This window comes from Acartia tonsa, chromosome 5 (genome assembly GCF_053477335.1).
Source record: "Acartia tonsa isolate MP-2025a chromosome 5, ASM5347733v1, whole genome shotgun sequence".
Taxonomy (NCBI): Eukaryota; Metazoa; Arthropoda; class Copepoda; order Calanoida; family Acartiidae; genus Acartia; species Acartia tonsa.
In genome coordinates, this window is record NC_137264.1 from 4,839,112 (window position 1) to 4,858,546 (window position 19,435).

General features: G+C 32.2%; 3 protein-coding genes across 14 annotated transcripts in view; 1 reads left to right on the top strand and 2 right to left on the bottom strand.

Moving 5' to 3' along the window:
- Positions 1-5,619, top strand: part of LOC145318584 (uncharacterized) — a 39,124-nt gene extending 33,505 nt beyond the window's left edge. For 7 of the 12 annotated variants that reach the window (XM_080159960.1, XM_080159966.1, XM_080159962.1 and 4 more), the window contains 7 exons: positions 39-124; positions 502-572; positions 1,419-1,478; positions 2,407-2,467; positions 2,783-2,882; positions 4,442-4,486; positions 5,211-5,619. In XM_080159960.1, the coding sequence (XP_080016086.1) occupies positions 39-124; positions 502-572; positions 1,419-1,478; positions 2,407-2,467; positions 2,783-2,882; positions 4,442-4,486; positions 5,211-5,317 (530 nt within the window). In that variant the 3' untranslated portion in view covers positions 5,318-5,619. Of the gene's footprint in view, positions 1-38; positions 125-493; positions 573-1,418; positions 1,479-2,406; positions 2,468-2,782; positions 3,069-4,441; positions 4,487-4,927; positions 5,049-5,210 lie in introns of those variants that run through there. The other 5 variants (XR_013879384.1, XR_013879385.1, XR_013879382.1 and 2 more) reach the window with 5 other exon arrangements.
- A 1,901-nt stretch (positions 5,620-7,520) lies between these two features.
- On the bottom strand, positions 7,521-15,625 carry LOC145320222 (uncharacterized). Its single transcript, XM_080162655.1, has 9 exons — positions 15,515-15,625; positions 13,914-13,969; positions 13,332-13,394; positions 12,094-12,213; positions 11,329-11,450; positions 10,773-10,830; positions 10,016-10,067; positions 8,665-8,788; positions 7,521-7,746 (listed from the first exon to the last, which is right to left on the bottom strand). The coding sequence occupies exons 1-9, from the start codon at positions 15,582-15,584 to the stop codon at positions 7,683-7,685; spliced, it is 729 nt and encodes a 242-aa protein (XP_080018781.1). The 5' UTR covers positions 15,585-15,625; the 3' UTR covers positions 7,521-7,682.
- A 1,623-nt stretch (positions 15,626-17,248) lies between these two features.
- Positions 17,249-18,877, bottom strand: LOC145319903 (uncharacterized). Its single transcript, XM_080162305.1, has 4 exons — positions 18,743-18,877; positions 18,298-18,387; positions 17,793-17,845; positions 17,249-17,363 (listed from the first exon to the last, which is right to left on the bottom strand). The coding sequence occupies exons 1-4, from the start codon at positions 18,875-18,877 to the stop codon at positions 17,249-17,251; spliced, it is 393 nt and encodes a 130-aa protein (XP_080018431.1).
- Between the last annotated feature and the right edge of the window lie 558 nt (positions 18,878-19,435).

The following is a 19,435-nucleotide window of genomic DNA, read 5'->3' on the forward strand; positions in this document are numbered from 1 at the left end:
TATGCTGATTAATTACATTTGCGCATTTTCATTTTCAGAGAAGCGTTTAGAGAAGAAGCTTGGTAGTCTTTCTAAAATAAAATCAAAAATATTTCCACGCAAAGAGGTCTCATCATTTCAAAAGGTATTTTTAAATTTTTAAGATTTTAATTTTGAATACTAACGTAGTAAACGTCTGTGTGTCTATAAACATCCACATTTTTTCTTCTATTTTTTAGTTTTAATCACCTTTTTATTGAAAGAAAATATTAATAAAGAAGTCAACCATAAAAAAGCCAACTATAATTAGGAGGTTCAGGCTGCAGATTTTAAGTGTTTATGCGGCTATGTTTTTACTGAAAAAATTAGTTGGCTGTTGGGCTGCGGCTAAAATTTCCCCAAAAACCTGCAGCTAGGGGATGCAAACTTTATCAGGCCACGATAAAACTGGCAACAAACGGGATTGCATGTACCATGCCCTTATTAAACCTGTAAAAATATAATAATTGCAAAGTCTTTCAGAATCTAAGTTCCAGCCTGGAGTCACTTGTGTTGAATGCTCCATCTGCAGATATCTATAGATCTGTTTCCAGGTAGCTAATTCTTGTTAGCTTATACCAACAACGAAATTAATTTGATAAAAAAATCACGAAATCTATACGTGAATTTCAGCTTTCGTTGGGGGGCAACACTTAGTAATTACATTTTTATCTAACCCGCAAATGTCATTTTAGATTTATTTAGCTTGTTGGCTTTACCTTGTTCCTGAGTTCTTGTGTTCCCTACGGGTGTTATCATATGTGGTTATACAATAATACGTTGTAAAGAATTATTTTGTGTTATGAGTTCCACGTCCTGACATAAAATGGATGAATTAACAACATAATTTTTACCATTACATTTTTTTTCATACTTTACATTTTTTTCAATTCTTAATTGTCATTTTATTTCGCTCTTCCTTACCCCATATCATTTTTATCGGATTTCAATTGATATGAATAAAAGCAAAATAAATTATTTCCTGTCGTTCTATTCAGTAATTTGATGTCTAATTGTCAAAGAAGTAGGATGTGTGTTTTTCTCTAATAAATATTTTATTGATTACTAGCGGCTTCGCCCCTAGAAGCATCTAGGGGCACTTTTAGTAGGAGTCGGAAAATTCGACCTCATCCCATTTTAAATTTGAGTTTCAAAAGAGTAAAAAATATTTTTGGGGGGGAGGCGAGTGAAGATACCCTCCTCAAATAGTTTAAAACCTTTCTAGAACCTTTAAGAAGCTTCACTGTAAAGAAGAACAATATAGGTTCAGCGGTTAGCGAGATCCTTCGGGACAGACAAAAAACACTTACTACTTTATATAATAGGATAAATATTATGTAATCAATGCCGATCTTATATTTAAAACACATATCTTTAATAGTTTTTAAAATATTACTTAGAATATCTCTGAGTGGGGCGGATGGATATGAAAATAACCTGTATCAACCTTCTTTTTCCAGGTTAATATTCTTTAATTAATTTCTCGCATTCATTCGAAATCGATTAATATCCGGTGGATAAGAACCGGTTCTTATCCATATGAAAAAATTATATCTAGCATCGTATTATTTCCAGTTTTCTACGAACATAAAAATGTACAGTCATAAGAATAAAACCAATTTTTAGCCCGTGCCATCGGAATCTCAGGGCTCAAAAAGTTGGTTTTAAATCACTGTACATTTTATATCCACTGAAAGCTGCGAGAAATAACTATTCTGTCTTTGTTCTAATATTTCTTTTTGTAGTGGTTAGAACCTTTTAACCTGGTTTTTTTTCTTTACTCTTTATGTACGTAAAATATATAAACTAGCAGTTGCGTCCCTAGCATCTAGGAGCTCTCTATTCCAAGTAGTAGAAAAGTTACGAAAATTAGCCTAAATTCATTAAAATTTCAAAATAAAAGATCTCACTGGACTGTTATGGTTCTTGTTTCAATGAAGCTTCTTATTGGTCCTTTAAAATACCATGATTTTGTTACAATAGTTTTTCTTTTTAAAACTTAAATGTAAAGGAGATTTTCACCTCTCTCCTTCCCTCAAATGCCCCTATAGATATCGAGGGGGGGGGGGGGGGTGGAGTCGCTAGTATATACACATAAATTATTTCAAAATTTTAGAAAAAGCATATCTTGACAAGTAAAGCAGAGTATGCCAATATTACACCAAGTAAAGCAAAGTGTGCCAATATTCCCCCTAGTCAAGTAGAGTATGCCAATATTCCCCCAAGTCAAGTAGCGTGTGCCAAAACAGGCTATTGGCATACTCAGCTTGACTTGATCCGAAATTTCTAATTCTAAATTATTTTTGTTTTATGACCAAATATTAATCTTTAAACTACTATTGAAATCGTCTTACTTTAATATAATGAATATCTATCTTTTTTTTTCAGATCTGAAATCGTACTGAAAGTAGATTCTGATATAAAAAGAAAATGTGACTGTAGCACAAAGGTAAAAGTGACATTATGACAAAAACGGGGCATCTTAAGTCTAAAATAAATAAAGACATTACATTTTTACATTCCTTATCTGTTTAGTTGATATGTTTCGGCAAAAAAATGGTTTTATATTTTTATATTCGCGAAAAGCTGTTTATAATACGATTCGATAAATAACTTTTCTAATATTACAATAAATTTCCTGTGATCTTAAGGTATAAATGATGATAAATTAATGTACACCATCAATTTCGACACATTACACTATCTTTGACAGGAACCAAAACTGTATTTTTGAAATTTTCAAATAACTAATAAATTGTTTCAGAACACATCCGACGGCAGCCCTAAGCGGTTCGGACGTAAACAGCGGACGCCGAGCAGCAGCGGCACCACCGCGCTGTCAACAACCAACTCCAACCAATCACGTGAGTTTATCTCAAGCATATTCAAGGAGCGCGTGCTCAGAGATTTCTGGGCCATCACCCAGAGGGAGGAGGCCTTCCTCATGGCCAGGCGCGCCTCCACCTCCAGCTCTGAGGAGGAGGAGGAATAGAACAGCCGCGCCGCCGCTGCCGTCCGCCGACAAAATTTTGTTCAACAGATTATTTCATGTAAGTAAAAAACCCAGAAAAATTATGCTAGCTTTTGGTCGAAAACAAATATCTTATATTTTGCATTTTAATTACAAACGAAGAAAATTATTTAATTAAAACTAAGAAAACGAATTTTGCCACAGAAAGTTACTAAATGTTACATTTCAGTACAGTTAATTAAAAACAAGGATGACAACATCCATAAAAGCGAAGCTCTGAAACGGTAGGACAAAGGGCTTTAACACTTGTTTAGTGTCAGAACTGAATAATCAGAAAATAAATTTATAAGAGTCAGAGCAAAATTGTAAGTAAATATGTTGAAAAATTGCTTGATTGCAGGATAATGCTTAAGAACATACTTACATTTTTAGGGCTTAATTATAATATTGTACTTTGTTTTCCCAAGAATCAGTATACCAAAAATCAGATCATTCGGATAATTAAAAAGATTATCCAATTTCTACAAAATTGTATTATGTTCTTGTATGCTGTTTATTACACTAGTCCCCAAAGTTTTATAACAACGCTTTCTTATTCGTTGGCTGAACAACTTTGGGGAATTAATTGAATTGTGATTAATTCGTTTATTAAGTTGAGTGTCCATACGTTTCAACCATTAATTGTAATTTACAGAATGTGTAATTCTATGTATAAACATTGGGAATTAGCTCAATTTATCGGCCATTGTCTTATCCCTTTAGATCCCTGTATTGGTCCAGAATAACTGTTCTTCTGTCCCAACTTAATAAAAATATAACAGGGACAATTATGTCCATAAGAATAGCATCAATGGCAAGGCAAAATATCAAAATAATACAGATTATGGAAAAAATTACAAAAGCAAACTATATCTGTAATCGGAATTAAATAGGTTTGATTTCTACTGAATCAACTCTTTATGGATTTATTTTAAAATATTAAAAAATAACAAATTAACAAAAAATTATCATAATTTTACAAAAAAAAACCAAAAAAAAAACAAGGTAATTAATCATTCTATACAAGGAAAATAAAAGTTACATGAATTTATTCATTTGAAAATTTTTTGACGTAAGTTATTTAAAAAAAACTTTTTCTTTCATTTGCTAGATGCTATTTCTATTCTAATATACATATTTATATGTATTTGAATAACTAACGTTGGGCGACTGATGTTACATATATTCTTAAAGAAATATCATTAAAGTCCACTGACTTTCAAACGGCAAAATTATAAAACTTTATTTATCTTCTTTTATTTATCGAATTCATTCATTTGTTATTTATACCTTATTCTTGAACTTGAACTTGATCTAAATTTTTCCCATAATCGACCAAAGGCAATGAAAGCATAATTTTTGTGGGTAATCGTACTGGACATGTGATTATGTTGATATCATAATTTATTTTAGGTAATAAGTGTGGCGCAGTTGAGGCCTGCTGTCCTAATATCAAAGGTAATTGTTTTTAGCAGCGCAGATAAACTATCTACAGGGTATGTTCGTCTGTCTGTACAAATGTCGATCCTGGCAATTAAATTAAGATTTCTCTGCAGCCATCTGCTAATTTTCTGCTTGTTATTTGTTTCTATATTTTAAATTATCTTTTACAATATTTAAAGAAAATCCTTGTATAAAAGTAGCATAATGTTTGTTTGTATGTGTGTGTACAGAATGATGCCCGTGTGTCTCCTGAATATCCAGGGAAGGTTCATAACTATTTTGAGGGTGGGTACCTCCATTGTCCAATTAGAAATCGTTCCTGGAATAAATATCCGCCCCTTTTAAACATTATTATATTAAACTAAAATTGAAAAAAAGGGGGAGGGGTGTCAAATTAACCACACCCCTTAAGGCCTCTAGTGGCGTTGCCGCTCGTAATATAATATAATATTATAGGTATAAAGAGGAAGCTGGGTGCTAGACACTTGGTTCCTAATGGGGAAGATTATAATAATATAATATTATAGGTATAAAGAGGAAGCTGGGTGCTAGACACTTGGTTCCTAATGGGGAAGATTATAATAATATAATGTTATAGGTATAAAGAGGAAACTGGGTGCTAGACACTTGGTTCCTAATGGGGAAGATTATAATAATATAATATTATAGGTATAAAGAGGAAACTGGGTGCTAGACATTTGGTTCCTAATGAGAAGATTACAATAATATAATATTATAGGTATAAAGAGGAAGCTGGGTGCTAGACACTTAGTTCCTAATGGGGAAGATGCCTTTGGAGACAAGGACGTCACAATCAAGTTCTTTCACAAAACAGTAGATTTATAAAATTCAGACCGGCAATTTTTAAATTTTTAAATTTACTTCATTTTAATTATTCTAATAACACTTTTGTTTTATTCAAATCCTTTTAGTGTCTGCCGAAAAATTTTATGATCTAATGAAATGATTGTTTTTGTTTCTTATCATGATTTTTGAATAAAATTAAAATTTTAGTATATGGTTATAACATATATTTCAACTTATTCAAGTCTTATGTTAGAAAAATTATTGTTTTTTTTTTATATTTTGTTATGTTTAATTGTTTGTAATCAGATGACAGTTTTTAAAATAAAGTATTGCAATTCAAATCATTGTTTTGATACCAGGAACAAACATGTCTAGAAGAAGAGCAGCAATAACAAGATAATGATTGATTGACGATAACATAATTATGGAGAGAGAGGGCCCACTGTTGCGTGGCCAGATGAAAAAAGTTTATTTTAGTGTTAGGCAAAAATGACTTTGCAATTGTATCAGTAAGTAGGTCTAATAACACCCTTTGCTAATTTTAAAATCCAACCAAATCTAATTTTTGAGAAAATTAGATTTGAAAATTTTAAGTTCAATTTTCATCCCCTAGGAGTTACGGAACAATCATGACAAGAAAAGCAAAGATTATTGATATAAAACTTTGAACAAGTTTGCTTTTATAAAGTTCTTTATAAAACCACTCTTGAAGGGAGTTAATCAATGGCCATTTTTATCAGTTGCTTTGCTAAGGTCACGGAAATTCAGTCTTAGATAAATCTTACATAGAGTGGTTTTATGAAAGACTTCATAAAAGCAAAATAGTAAAGAATTGAAAAGTATGAATATTTGCTTTTCTTGTCATGATTGTTCAGTAACTCCTAGGGGATGAAAATTAAACTTAAAATTTTCAAATCTAATTTTCTCAAAAATTAGATTTAGTTGGATTTTAAAATTAGCAAAGGGTGTTATTAGACCTACTTACTGATACAATTGCAAAGTCATTTTTGCCTAACACTAAAATAAACTTTTTTCATCTGACCTTGCAACAGAGAGGGGACAATTTGGGGACCATGGACTATTATAACCCAAAAATTTCAACTTTTTCTTATTGGTTTACTTTACGACTATAGGGACTTTCATCAATCTTGATTAATTGGTTTATAAAGGTGAGTGTCTAAACGTCTTTACAACTAATTTAAATGCACATAATATATAATTTTGTGCTTCATTATAGGGGATGTACATCAATTTATCGGCCATGCATTGTATTATCCCTTTAGATCCCAGATGGTTATTCAGTACGATTGTAAAATGTGTTTTTAGCCAACTTAAGCCCAAATTTATTTAAAAATTGTTTTACATTTCTCTTTTAATTTGCTAATAGTTCTTTTTTATCTTATACCTTCTATCAATTTCTTTGCTAGCATCAAAATACAAGGATTATTTGAAATTTTTAGATTTTATTTAATAAAAATTTATTTTTCAATCATACATTCATTTAAATTACATTTATTCATTTTTGCATTGAATTGCTCAGATTTCATTCGTAACATTATTGAAAATTATAGCCAAGTATAATGAAAAAAAATTAGTAATAGTTATAAACTAAACAAGGATGATAACATCCATAAAAGAAACTGGTTGAAAATCTATCCTTTCAAGCACTACTAATTTGATAGTAAAAACATAAATCTCAATAATTAATGGTTGCAAATTTCATATTTTTCATATTTAATTATATGATCGAATATTTTTTTAGGCTAAAACTGTTTTTCAAAATACTTTTCCTAAAATTATGAATTTACATTTATATAAACTAAAATTATTAACTTAACAACTTAATTGAAAATCTTGGAGATTATATCAAAAAAATTAATTTTAACTTTAATTTAATCTTTATTCTTTAACAGATTAAATAATCAAATAATCGATTATTCCTAATATTTTTTCTATTTGTAGTATAGTTTGGGGTAGGGGGTTTGAAGGACCTAATGAGATAGTTCCTACGTAAAAGTGCTCTAAAATCGTAGAATGCTTATTAACATAAGATTTTATCTAATTATTTTTTGTAGATTTCTAATATGAGTTTGGAGGATTTTTCACAAAAAAATGTTTTGGTAATCTTGCTACCATAGCTGATTCAGCGATCCTAATCTTGTTTGTTGGGGTAACTAACTAGATATACATTGCATATTTTATAACGTTGGATAAATTCTTTGTCTGTATTGTTCTTCATTTCATTCTAGTTTGGTGACTCTAAAAGTGTCTCAAAAATCAGCCGTATCACGTCATAAAAATTAGGGAAATGAGAGGAAAGTGGGAAAGAAAACTCCTAAAAATAAATTTTGAATTTTTTTTATGACGTCACATGGCTGATTTTTGAGACACTTTGTAAAGTTACCTAGTTAGTCCATTCTTTGTGATGTAATGGTTTTCTTCTGATAGCTGGCTGCGTCGCCCGTACCCTATATAAAAAACAAGGATGAAAACATCTCTAAAATGAATGAAAAATCAGACTAAATTTGACAAACAAAATTGTAGAGTAACATCGCTTTGAACATTAAAGAAAAGGTGTTTTTCTAAAAAGTCTGAAAAAAAAGTCATGTAATACTAGGGCAAACGGATAGTATACTTTAGTTTTATATAATCTGCGTTAAATATTTTTATTGTAACACAACAAAAAGTAGTTAAATGTTTGTTTGTCCTGTAAGTTCTTGTAAACGGCTAGATAAGTTACCTAGTTTGTCCATTCTTTGTGATGTAGTGGTTTTCTTCTGATAGCTGGCTGCGTCGCTCTTACCCTAAATAAAACAAGTATGAAAACATCTCTAAAATGAATGAAAAATCAGACTATAGTCGACAAACAAAATTGTAGAGTAACATCGCTTTGAACATTGAAGAAAAGGTGTTTTACTAAAAACGCTGAAGAAATAAGTCATGTAATACTATAGGACAAACGGATAGTATACTCTAGTTTTATATAATCTGCGCTAAATATTTTTTTATTGTAACACAACAAAAAGTAGTTGAATGTTTGTTTGTCCTGTAAGTTCTTGTAAACGGGTAGAGAAATCAGTGGCGTGAACATCGATTTATCAGGATGTTGTGAAACTTTGAGATGATGAAAAAAGGGGAAGGCCGTTATCATTTTGTTTTTAGGGCGTCGTTGAAAACCCCTCTTCCTCACGCCACTGAGGCAAATATAAGAAACTAGCGGCTGTGCCCCAAGCATCTAGAGGCTCTATTGAAGGGATATTGAAGGGTAGAAAAAGAGTCTAAATCCATCTCAGGACCTTTAGGCAGCTTCCCTGTAAAGGAGATCCTCTGCTACGGACAAAAAAGCTTATATAATAGGATAAATCTGCAGCTAAATCAGTATTTACCTCTTATGCTGAAGAATACTTTTAGCATAGATTTCAAATTCCTCTCTCCGTTCAGGAGGCAGACTCTTGTAGGATTCAACAATTATTCTCCTAGTTGTCTGGTTTCTCTTCTTTCCCAGGTAATCTACAACATTTATCAACAGGGATGAAAAAAATCATTTACAAAAGCATTTGGGATTTACTTAATTCATTAAATTATTAAGATAACTAGCGAATGCTCCCTAGCATCTATGGACTCTATATTCGAAGAAAGGTGGAGGACAGGAAAATAGCCTAAAACCGTACCTACACAGCCATTTTATAAAAATAAAATAGCCTAAAACCATCCCAAAACCAATATGTAGCTACGCGGTAAAGGAGGACTATATCGGTTGAGCGGTTAGCAAGATCCTTCGCTACAGACAAAAAAGCTTACTACTTTATATATTAAAAGAAGATAGCGGCTATGCCCCTAGAGGTCTCTAGGGACATGTAAAATTGTTTCTTTTCAATGTATTTTAAAATAAGCTATTTACCAACAATATTTTTTCCCTGCTAGATGGTGTTAATTATGTTTATAGCTAATTGCAACAATGATTCATTTTATTTTATAAATTTTTTTGATTTCACTGGGAAGGGTGGTTGTACCCTACCCCAAAATAGTTATAAACCTTACCGGGACCTATGAGAAGCTACCTTGTTAATGAGAACCCGATCGGTTCTGCGGTTAGCGAGATCCTTTAGTACAGACAGACAAACACAAATCCTGTTACTTTATTATAAGGATACAATTGTTAACTTTAGTTTTTTAGTTCTAGGATGGTTTGGCCTATTTCTGTACCCCCACCTCCCTATTCGAACATAAATTCTCTAGTTGCTAGGAACTGCTAATATTAAGCTTTGTTATCAAAAAAACCCATTTATAACAGATTATTTAAAAGATATTATGGGTACAGTCCCTTTCGTGGCAATGCTCCTTAAAAGGCGATTCTTCGTTTTTTTAAGTAGCTTTTCTCCTACTTATAGCCCCTGCGGGGGGCTCTAACCCTGCGGGGCCAATTGCTTAACCCTGTGGGGCAATCGCCTAACCCAATATAACCTAACCTAACCTGTCAAAGGCCATTTTAAAAATACGACGCATCGCCCCTTAATTTTCGTTGAAACTAGGATTACAACATTAATAAATGCGAAGCTTAAAAAAACAGAGGGACAAACGAACGTGGTTATATAGATTAATAGTAACGTTTGGAATCAATAGCAAGATTTAAAAACGAACAAATTATGTCTTCCGGCGTTCGAACCAATCATGACTATAGAAACACATCACTTATAGTTATGGGACACGTTTTTGAACTTGCTTCATTCATTTTACCTGCTTTGTTCATTTTTGATTGATCCAACTTGTTCTCGAGAAGGCTACCATACTAACAAATATATAATATTACTTTACAAAACTTAATATTTTTTTTTAATAGCAATTATTTTTAAAATTGAGGATACAAAAAGCATGAATATAACAAATATTTTATAAAAAAGAGATTTATTTGATTTATTACATTATTAAGCTTCAATTGTAATTCAATTCAAATACTGTTTTGTGTAAAATATTTTAGTGACGGACGAACGGACAAAATCTTATCATATAGAGTAGCTATGCAGTTAACAATCTGTTTTTCAAGAAATCAAATATAATAATCAATAAAATTTAAACCTTTTCAAACTTAACGTTTTTCAGAAACCTTATTAATATCCTCAATAGAGTTATATAACAAAACACATGGATATTTTCAAGAAATCAAATATAATAATCAATAAAATTAAAACTTTTTCAAACTTAACGTTTTTCAGAAACCTTATTGGTATACTTCAATAGAGTTATACAACAAACACATGGATATTTTCAAGAAATCAAATATAATAATGAATACAATAAAAACTTTAAAAAAAAACGTTATTAAGAAACCTTATTGATATCCTTCAATAGAGTTATGCAACAAAAATCATGGATATTTTTGTGCATATGTAGCGCAGCAGCAATAAACAATAATCAATAAGACATTGAAAGACAGCCAGACAAGGACACTTATATAGAGTAGCTGTGCTGCTAAAATAATTAGGTAATAAATTACCTTCATATCTACCTCGAAATTTAGTCTGCTAATACTTCGAATCACATTGCTGTTGATGCTAAAACAAGAATACATTACGGTCATAACACGTAAAAAATAATTAAAATTGGAGCTTTCACACAAAGATTCTGTTGAGCACTATTCTAATTTGAGATGGTCCTACGACAAACGCAGGAGTCCCAAACGTCGGAGTGGACAAACGTCGGAGTGAACACTTAACCTAACCTAACCTATTTTAGACCATCCTAATTTTTAAATGCCTAACCCTTGGGGGGGGGGGGCTTATTTGTTTATTTATATCTTAACCTAACCTAATATGTACAGAAATACTTAATAAAATTAATATTCTAACACTCCTGCGTTTGTCCACTCCAACGTTTGGGACTCCTGCGTTTATCCTGGAACCTAAGTGTCTTGTAAAGATTGACTGACAGACCTTCAAAATTATATACTGAATGCTTATTCGTACCGGGAATCATCACCTAATATTTCAGCTGTCAATCTTGAATAGCAGCCAAGAGAGGCACAGTAGCCGCGCTATATACTAAAAATATACCTTTGTGTATCGGGCGAAGCCTCTTTGTTTGGTGGCGGTTTTTCATTGTGGTCATTTTCTAATGATTTTCCAACTTTTGTTGCTAATTTCTCCTTCAGCGATGAAAATGTTTCATCCATTGCCTGTAAAAAAACAAAATATATGTTTATTTATTTAAAAAATTAAAAAAAAGAATGGGGCAAAAGCACTTTTAATTCAATCCTCTACCCGGGACAATCAAAATCCAACCCTCAGCCACTTTTAGCTCCTTTCCCTCAAAATGGCTGTAAAGCACTTAATCCACCCTCCTGTTTTTAAAATAAATTGAAAATAAGAGGGGTGGGCCGGGTGGGGGGGGTCAGAATTGCTTTTTTTTATGAGCCTTATAGGCGTTATAGCTGCAGTTCACTAACCCTGCAGGTCTACCCAGTTCCCATTGTAATCTAACCAAAAGTAATAAACAAAGAAACGAAAAAATCCCTCTTTGATTTCAATTTTATTTCAAAATAAGGTAGGGTGGTGCTCAATGCTCGACTAGGTACTTTGAGGAAAACCCCCATTTTTTATTACCAAATCTTATTATTTTAAATATAAATAAACTTGGAACATGGAAAGATAACGAATTAGCAGGTTTGGTCGTTTTTTCACAGTAGCTTTTGATAGGTTAGGTTATGTAAATGTTAATGATTGCACCGCAGGATTAGAAAATTATCTTCGTAGTGTCTCGCAGGGGCTATAAATAGGAGTAAAGCTACTTCGTTTTCCTTCCATGATCCATAGACTTACTTTAGAAAATCTAGAAACTGTATTATCCTCTTGAACTGTGTTGTCCTTCGTTTCATCTTTTTCTTTCTCCTTCTTATTTTCTTCATCTTTACCAGAGAGAGATTGGGAATCAAAACTTGACTATAAATATTAATTACATGCATGGTAGCTAGATGCTATTATTAGCAGGTAGTTTGTGGACATTGAAACACTTACTACTCCATTTTTATGGCATACAAACTTTGGATACTTTTTAATTGGTTGGTTCAATCTTGCAGTGTCTAGAATTTTCAACCAATGTTTTTAATCTAAAAAGGGGAATTTTTTTATAGCTTTAATGGGAATGTTCATCACTTTATTGTAAATTGTTTCATTTGCATAGTCAGAAAAGGTCCTTGAGATCCTTTGGTACAGACAAACAACCAGACAGAGATCCTGTTACTTTTATATACGGAATAAGGATGCCTATTTATGGCTTTATTGTTTGGATGAACAAACAAAATATAAAAAAAGGTTTTTGATGCTTTTCTATAATTAGGGTCGGTCCGTCCGTCAGTACGTATGAGACAGATAGCTTTTTTCGTTAATTTAGGCCTGTTAGAATTGTCCTAACGATTTCAAACTTTGCATAGTGATTTCTGTAGTAGTTAGGTACGATTTGGAAAGCGTAGCAACTCTATAATCATTACCTGAATGTCCGTACGTCCATTTTAAACATGTTAATTTTATACTTTTTTAACAACAAATTTTTATGTGATCTAGTTATCCGAATGATCTAATTTTTGGTATATTGATTCCTATGACAACAAAGTATAATGTTATAAGCGAAGCAACTCTATAATCAAGTCATAAAAATGTAAGTATGTCTGTCCATAAACAATATCCTGTATCAAGCAGTTTTTCAACAAATTTACTTACAATTTTGCTTCGACTCTTATCCATTTATATTCTGATTATTCAGTTCTGACACTATACAAGTGTTAATGTCTAATTGTCCTACCGTTTCAGTGCTTCGCTTTCATGACTGTTGTCATCCTTGTTTTGGGTTAGGTTAGGTCAAATAATGGTCATGGGAGACTCACAGAAAGAAGGCCTTGCAGGGATAGGGCCCGAGCAACGGCAAGAAATATGTCGTTAAATATCACTCTAAGCATACTTCTTATATTGCTTACTTAAATTTATATTTTCTGTCAATATCTGGGTATCTTTATATGTACTAAGGCAATTATAAAGAAGCAAATAATGTGAAAATTTCTAACCTGATTTGGTTCCATGTCTTCCCATTTCAAAACTTTACTCTCCGTCTCATTAGAAGTGTTATCCTAGAAACAAAAAAAGTATAAAGCTAAATAAATAATAATCATTTCTAGCATCGTATTATAAACAGCGTTCCAGGGATATAAAATGTGCAATTATAAGATTAAAACCAGTTTTTTATTCGTAGAAAACTGGATATAAAACGATGCTAGACATAGTTTTTTTTCGGATGGATGATAACCGGTTCTAATCCACCGAATAATAATCGGTTTCGAATGAATATTTTTTTTATATCAAGGTTGTTAATGTTCAATATGCCTCTACAAGCAACATTACTTGATAAAATTATTTATAAAGTATAGTTACAAATATATATAGCTCCTTAATCGGTGGCTTTGCACAGAGTTTTGCTGGGGGGGGGGGGGTACCCCCGAAGATTTACGACACCAAAAATCGAGTGGGGTGTAAGCTATAGGGGGGGTAATACAGACAAAAAGAGGGGTGTTTTGTTTAATGTCAGGGAGGTGATACGTGTTCCCTAAACGCCCTTCTCTGGACGCCTATGGTCTCAAAGTTATGATAACCTGTTTTAAAGCAGTTTTATGGGGAAGGTTATCCAAAGAAGAGCTTTTTGTGCTTCCTAAAATGAAAAACTAATTAGAGAATATTTCTGGTGCAAAAATCCGTCATTGAGCCAAAATATTAAGAGAGTGAGAGAGAGAGAGAGAGAGAGAGAGAGAGAGAGAGAGAGAGAGAGAGAGAGAGAGAGAGAGAGAGAGAGAGAGAGAGAGAGAGAGAGAGAGAGAGAGAGAGAGAGAGAGAGAGAGAGAGAGAGAGAGAGAGAGAGAGAATGAGAGAGAGAATGAGAGAGAGAGGGAGAGAGAGAGAGAGAGAGAGAGAGAGAGAGAGAGAGAGAGATAGCGAGAGAGAGAGAGAGAGAGAGAGAGAGAGAGAAAGAAGGCAATGCACAAAAACATTCAGCTATCTAACATTTCTCCATAGCGTTGCGAACGAATTGACAGGTAGACATATAAAATTTATGAGATAATAGCTTCTCTTTTAATTGTTCAGAATGGTCAGCCATAGAATAAGCCAAGAGAACAAAAATAATTAAGAATAAATTGCTTATCTATTCATGAACATAATTACTCTTGTTTTAAGATAAATTATCTTTTCTAAGAAGGGATTACAATTAAGCTGCACTTTCAAACAAAGTTCTGATATTATTTCTAAGAATGGTGATCCATCAATTTCATATAAAATGGAGTTCAATATAATCGCAATAATCCTATTGGCAAAGTATTGATTTATATAAAACAAAGACGCCCCTAGAAAATCCCCTATTCCTTAGTTTTAAAAAGAAAACGTAATTTCTTTAAATGGGGGGAGGCATTTTTTTCTCCCTTGAGGGTGGGGTACCCTTTCAAAATATTTATAATCCTTCTCGTATATACGAGGCTTCACTGTAAAGGAGAAGAATATTTGTCGAGCAGTCAACGAGATCTAAAACTGAATACACACAAACAGAATTCCTATTACTTTTATATATGGATACATAGAATGGCTAATTACGTGAAAATGACATTTTGACAAATTCGTATAATTTTCTGATTTTCCTGAAATATGCACTGTTGATATTTTGGTGGAAGTTATGGGACATATTTTGGAGCACATAATTAAAACCAACGATACTGGGAATAATTTCAATTATAACAGACTTTCTTCCCAGAATTAGAGGGGAAAGGTTTAATTGTAAGAAACAAAAGAATATTGAATTAATAAAAAGTGTTTGTTTGCATTTAAGGACCCAACGGGAGCCCGAATCTTGAGAGGCTCTTTTTCTATTGAACTCTTCTAACCCTAATTTTACTTAACCTATCCTAAAAAGGCATCAAAAGGTAATCTAACACTTTTTGGAGTATATAAATGCGAAAATTATTTAGAAATAAAAATAAAAGTATGATCATGGATGTTCGAAATAATTTTAGTCAAAATTTAAGTCAAGCATATCAAAATTAAAACACCAAACAGCATGAAGTAATATTATTCTATTAGATAAAATCTATTCACATTGGACTGATACACTATGGTCTAAAAAAGTAAACTCACCAAAAAATCACTTTAACACAAAACAATTAATTAACATAAAAACCTTAATGCATTTTTTTTCAAATAAAAAGCTTACCTAATTTATTTTCATTTTTCGCTGGAAAAAACTCGGCTTCGTATTTTTCTATTTTTGATAATAAACCCATCAGTTATCAATGTGTAACATCAAAACATGTTACAAAATATTCTATTATCATCTTAAATATCAACGTAATATTAAAAAAAAACAAGAATGAAATCATGTAAAAATAGCCATCTTAATGTATTTGTAAATTTTTTAATAACACAAGTAAATTTTAGCCTGCTTTTTTTAGTTTTAATATGTTCAAGATAATTTTTTTTTTATTTTTTTAATGTGTTTGTTATACTCGTTATACTTGTAGCTACATAACTAAACAAAATAATGACGCAAAAATATGATATGAATAAAATCTATTAAAATATGTAATAACTTCATAGTATATCTTAATATTCAGTTCAGCAGGAATTAGGATCAAGCATTCTCCAATAAAAATACTGTAAAGATAATTTCAGTAAAGGATTCGAACCCACAGTCATTTAAATTAGCCTTATTTAAGTCCCAATATGTAGGATGATAGTAACCTACTTACTAATTTTAAGTTGTAAAACAACATAATTGTTTAGACTAAATATGTGTAAAGAAAATATAAGAATGGATATTATCACTCGAATCTTACACCAGATTATCATGTACTCTAATAAAGTGAAAATTGTAGCTGACTGAAATAACGATCTCCCCCATCCGCCCCCTTTACCCTTCCTTCTCCCCCTCCTTCTAGATGAACAAACTGACCATAAGTGATGTCCATATTGACAGCTTAATTGACTGTGCACGTGTTAAAAATTTTTCACTTTCTTTATTTTATTTTTTATTAAATAAGTCTCTCTGTATGAATAGTCTCATCAAAATTCAATTATTACAAATATACTGCTCTAATAATTTACGCCTACCTACATATACACACTGAATACTAAATACACAAAATTGACAACAACCAAAAAAGCGAAACCAGCTTATACCAACAACGAAATTAATTCGAAAATAAATCACGAAACTACACGTGATTTTCAGCTGTCGTTGGGGGTCAACACATAGTAGAATTGACGACCTTTACATCTGCCCCCGATTATTATTTTAGATTTTTTTCGTTTGTGGATTATAAATCTTATACCTGATAAGAAACAATATATACAAAAAAAAACAAAGCATTACAAACATACATCCAAACATAATGACAAAAATAAGCTTTATATAGCATGCTTTGCACGTTAACAAGGATGACAACATCCATAAAAGCGAAGCACTGAAACTGTAGGACAAAAGGACATTTACACTTATAAAGTGTCAGAACTGAATAATCAGAATATAAATGTATAAGAGTCAAAGCAAAATTGTAAGTAAATTTGTTAGAAAACTGCTTGATACAGGCTAATGTTTATGGACATACTTACATTTTTAGGACTTGATTATAGAGTTGCTTCGCTTATAACATTATACTTTGTTGTCCCATGAATCGACATATCAAAAATTAGATTAATCGGATAATTAGATCACATGAAAATTTGATGTTAAAAAAGTTAAAAACCAACATGTTTAAAATGAACGTACGGACTTTCTGGTAACGATTATAGAGTTGCTTTGCTTTCTAACGCGTACCTAACTCCTATAGAAATCATCATGCAAAGTTTGAAATCGATAGGACAATTCTAACATGACTAAACTAACGAAAAAAGCTATCCGTTACGTACGGACGGACGGACCGACCCTAATTATAGAAAAGCTTCGCTTTTAAAAACTGAATGGTTTTATTATTCCTATGTATGAGTTAAGAAATTTTTCATGTGGGTTGTACTTAAATTTGATGGGTGAAGCGCTTCTACTCATTCTCGAGGAAGGTCGACTTCTGAAAAATTGGATGGAGCGTAAATAAATCTCAACCCCAATCATAAAAAAAACCTAAAATCCTTTTTAATTGGTTTAGATTATTAGGGAAATATTTGGAGGACATTATGTTTTATCAATTCATCCTCTCTTAACATTTTCCGATTTCTCGCAAAATTTTATGTCCCCTCCTATTTTCTATTGATTTTTTAATGAAAATATGTACAAACTTTTTTTCTGGAGAGGGTTAATTTTTTTCTATGGGTGATTTCTCTTGTTGGTTCTCTTCTCCAAAATAGTTAAAAACCTTCCCAAGCCTATGACAAGCTTTATTGTAAAGGAGAATCAAATCGGTTCAATGGTTAGAGAGATCCTTAGGTATACACAATCACATACAGACATACATAGACATCCTGTTACTTTTATATAAGGATATGATAGGATATAATACCTTGGATTTCCATTTTGAGCAAGTTTAGTTTTATCAGGAGACCCAAAAGGCGTCTAAAATTAAATATCAATTATACAAGTGTAACATTTTAGTCCAATAATCTGAGGTGAATTCTTAAAAAAACTTTTGCCTCACTAAAATTTTAGTAAGGCAAATATTTTTTAAGAATTCACCTCTGATAAAGTTTATGTAATTATGAGTTAAGAAATAAATGCGATTAACCACTGCAGACATACCTTAGCCCCGCAGAGCTTGCATTAATCAAATAAAGTTTAAGAATTTTTTTTCTCGTATTCATTCGAATCCAGTGGATAGGAACCGGTTCTCATCCATACGAAAAAAACTATGTCTAGCATCGTATTATATCCAGCTTTCTACGAATATAAAAATGTACAATCATAAGATTAAAACCAGTTTTTTAGCCGGTGCCTTCGGCACCTCAGGGCTAAAAAAACATACACGACGTACAGACAACGACTTATTATAAAGTAGCTACGCCACTGACCTGTTTTCCACTGCTGGGCCTAACTTTTTCTGGAGAAACTGACCTCTTTCTCCCCTCGTTCACAAAAGTCAAGCCTCTCTCAGAAAGTTCCTGAGAAAATTTAATAGAAAATTATATAAAAGATTCTGAGACGGAATATGAAAACAGTTTCCAGTATGGCTTCGAAACCGATTAAAATCCACCTGATTAGAACCGGTTTTGAACCATACGGAAAAAAGTATAGCATCGTTTTAAGATAAAATGTATACCAGTTTTGTTAGACCGGGCCTTCGACCCCTTGGGGCTAATTGATTCACAAAATACACAAATACTAAAATGTATCATAATTATAAATAAAAAAACCTTTCATTTTCATGAATTTCAATTCCCCCCATATCTTTAGGGACCGGTAGAATTTGAAAATATTGTGAGTTATGGAATAGATTCGCTTTCAAGTAAGACTCACGTTTTTATCTTGTTCTTTCTTCTTAGCAGGGCTGTTATTATGAATCCTTGTGACTGCAGGGTTATCAAAGCTTCTGAAAACCACATTTTTTAGTAGTGAAGCTTCTCCAAAAGTGTTAATCTTATAATTCTTCATTTTACTATCCGTGAAAAGTTGTCTATAATCGGTGTGATAAATAACTATTTCTTAACTCCCTCATTAATTGACTTCCCATAATAAATGTATAAGTATTATAGATATATAATCCAGATATTTACCTGGATCCAGTGTTTTAGGACCCTTTTCGTCGGCGTTGCTACAAAAGACCAACTCTACAAGAGACCAACACCCACAAAAGACCAGTAAAATGCTTTCTCGTATTCATTCGAATCCGGTGGATAGGAACCGGTTCTCATCCATACGAAAAAACTATGTCGAGCATCGTATTATATCCAGCTTTCTACGAATATAAAAATGTACCATCATAAGATTAAAACCAGTTTTTTTGCCCGTGCCTTCGGCACACCGGGGAAAAAATGGTTTTAATCTTATAATTGTACATTCTATATCCGCGGAAAGCTTTTTATGATACGATACGAGAAATAACTATTCTGATCTTGTAGCGACTTGGCTGTGTTAATATTGGCGACGCTATTGGCTGATATTCAAAGAACCAATTGAAAGTCAGCACAGGGTCCAACCCTTCCCCCTCTA

Bases quoted from the DNA above. Each gene is read 5' to 3' on its own strand.
- LOC145319903 (XM_080162305.1), bottom strand. From the start codon at position 18,877: ATGAAGAATTATAAGATTAACACTTTTGGAGAAGCTTCACTACTAAAA. The intron at 18,388-18,742 runs GTGAGTCTTACT...AAATTTTCTCAG, and splicing joins AGAAAGAACAAGATAAAAAC to GAACTTTCTGAGAGAGGCTT. The intron at 17,846-18,297 runs GTCAGTGGCGTA...ATTTAATTTTAG, and splicing joins GGCCCAGCAGTGGAAAACAG to ACGCCTTTTGGGTCTCCTGA.
- LOC145320222 (XM_080162655.1), bottom strand. From the start codon at position 15,584: ATGGGTTTATTATCAAAAATAGAAAAATACGAAGCCGAGTTTTTTCCA. The intron at 13,395-13,913 runs GTTATCATAACT...TTTTGTTTCTAG, and splicing joins ATAAAACTGCTTTAAAACAG to GATAACACTTCTAATGAGAC. The intron at 10,068-10,772 runs GTAATTTATTAC...TATATTTGTTAG, and splicing joins ATTTCGAGGTAGATATGAAG to TATGGTAGCCTTCTCGAGAA.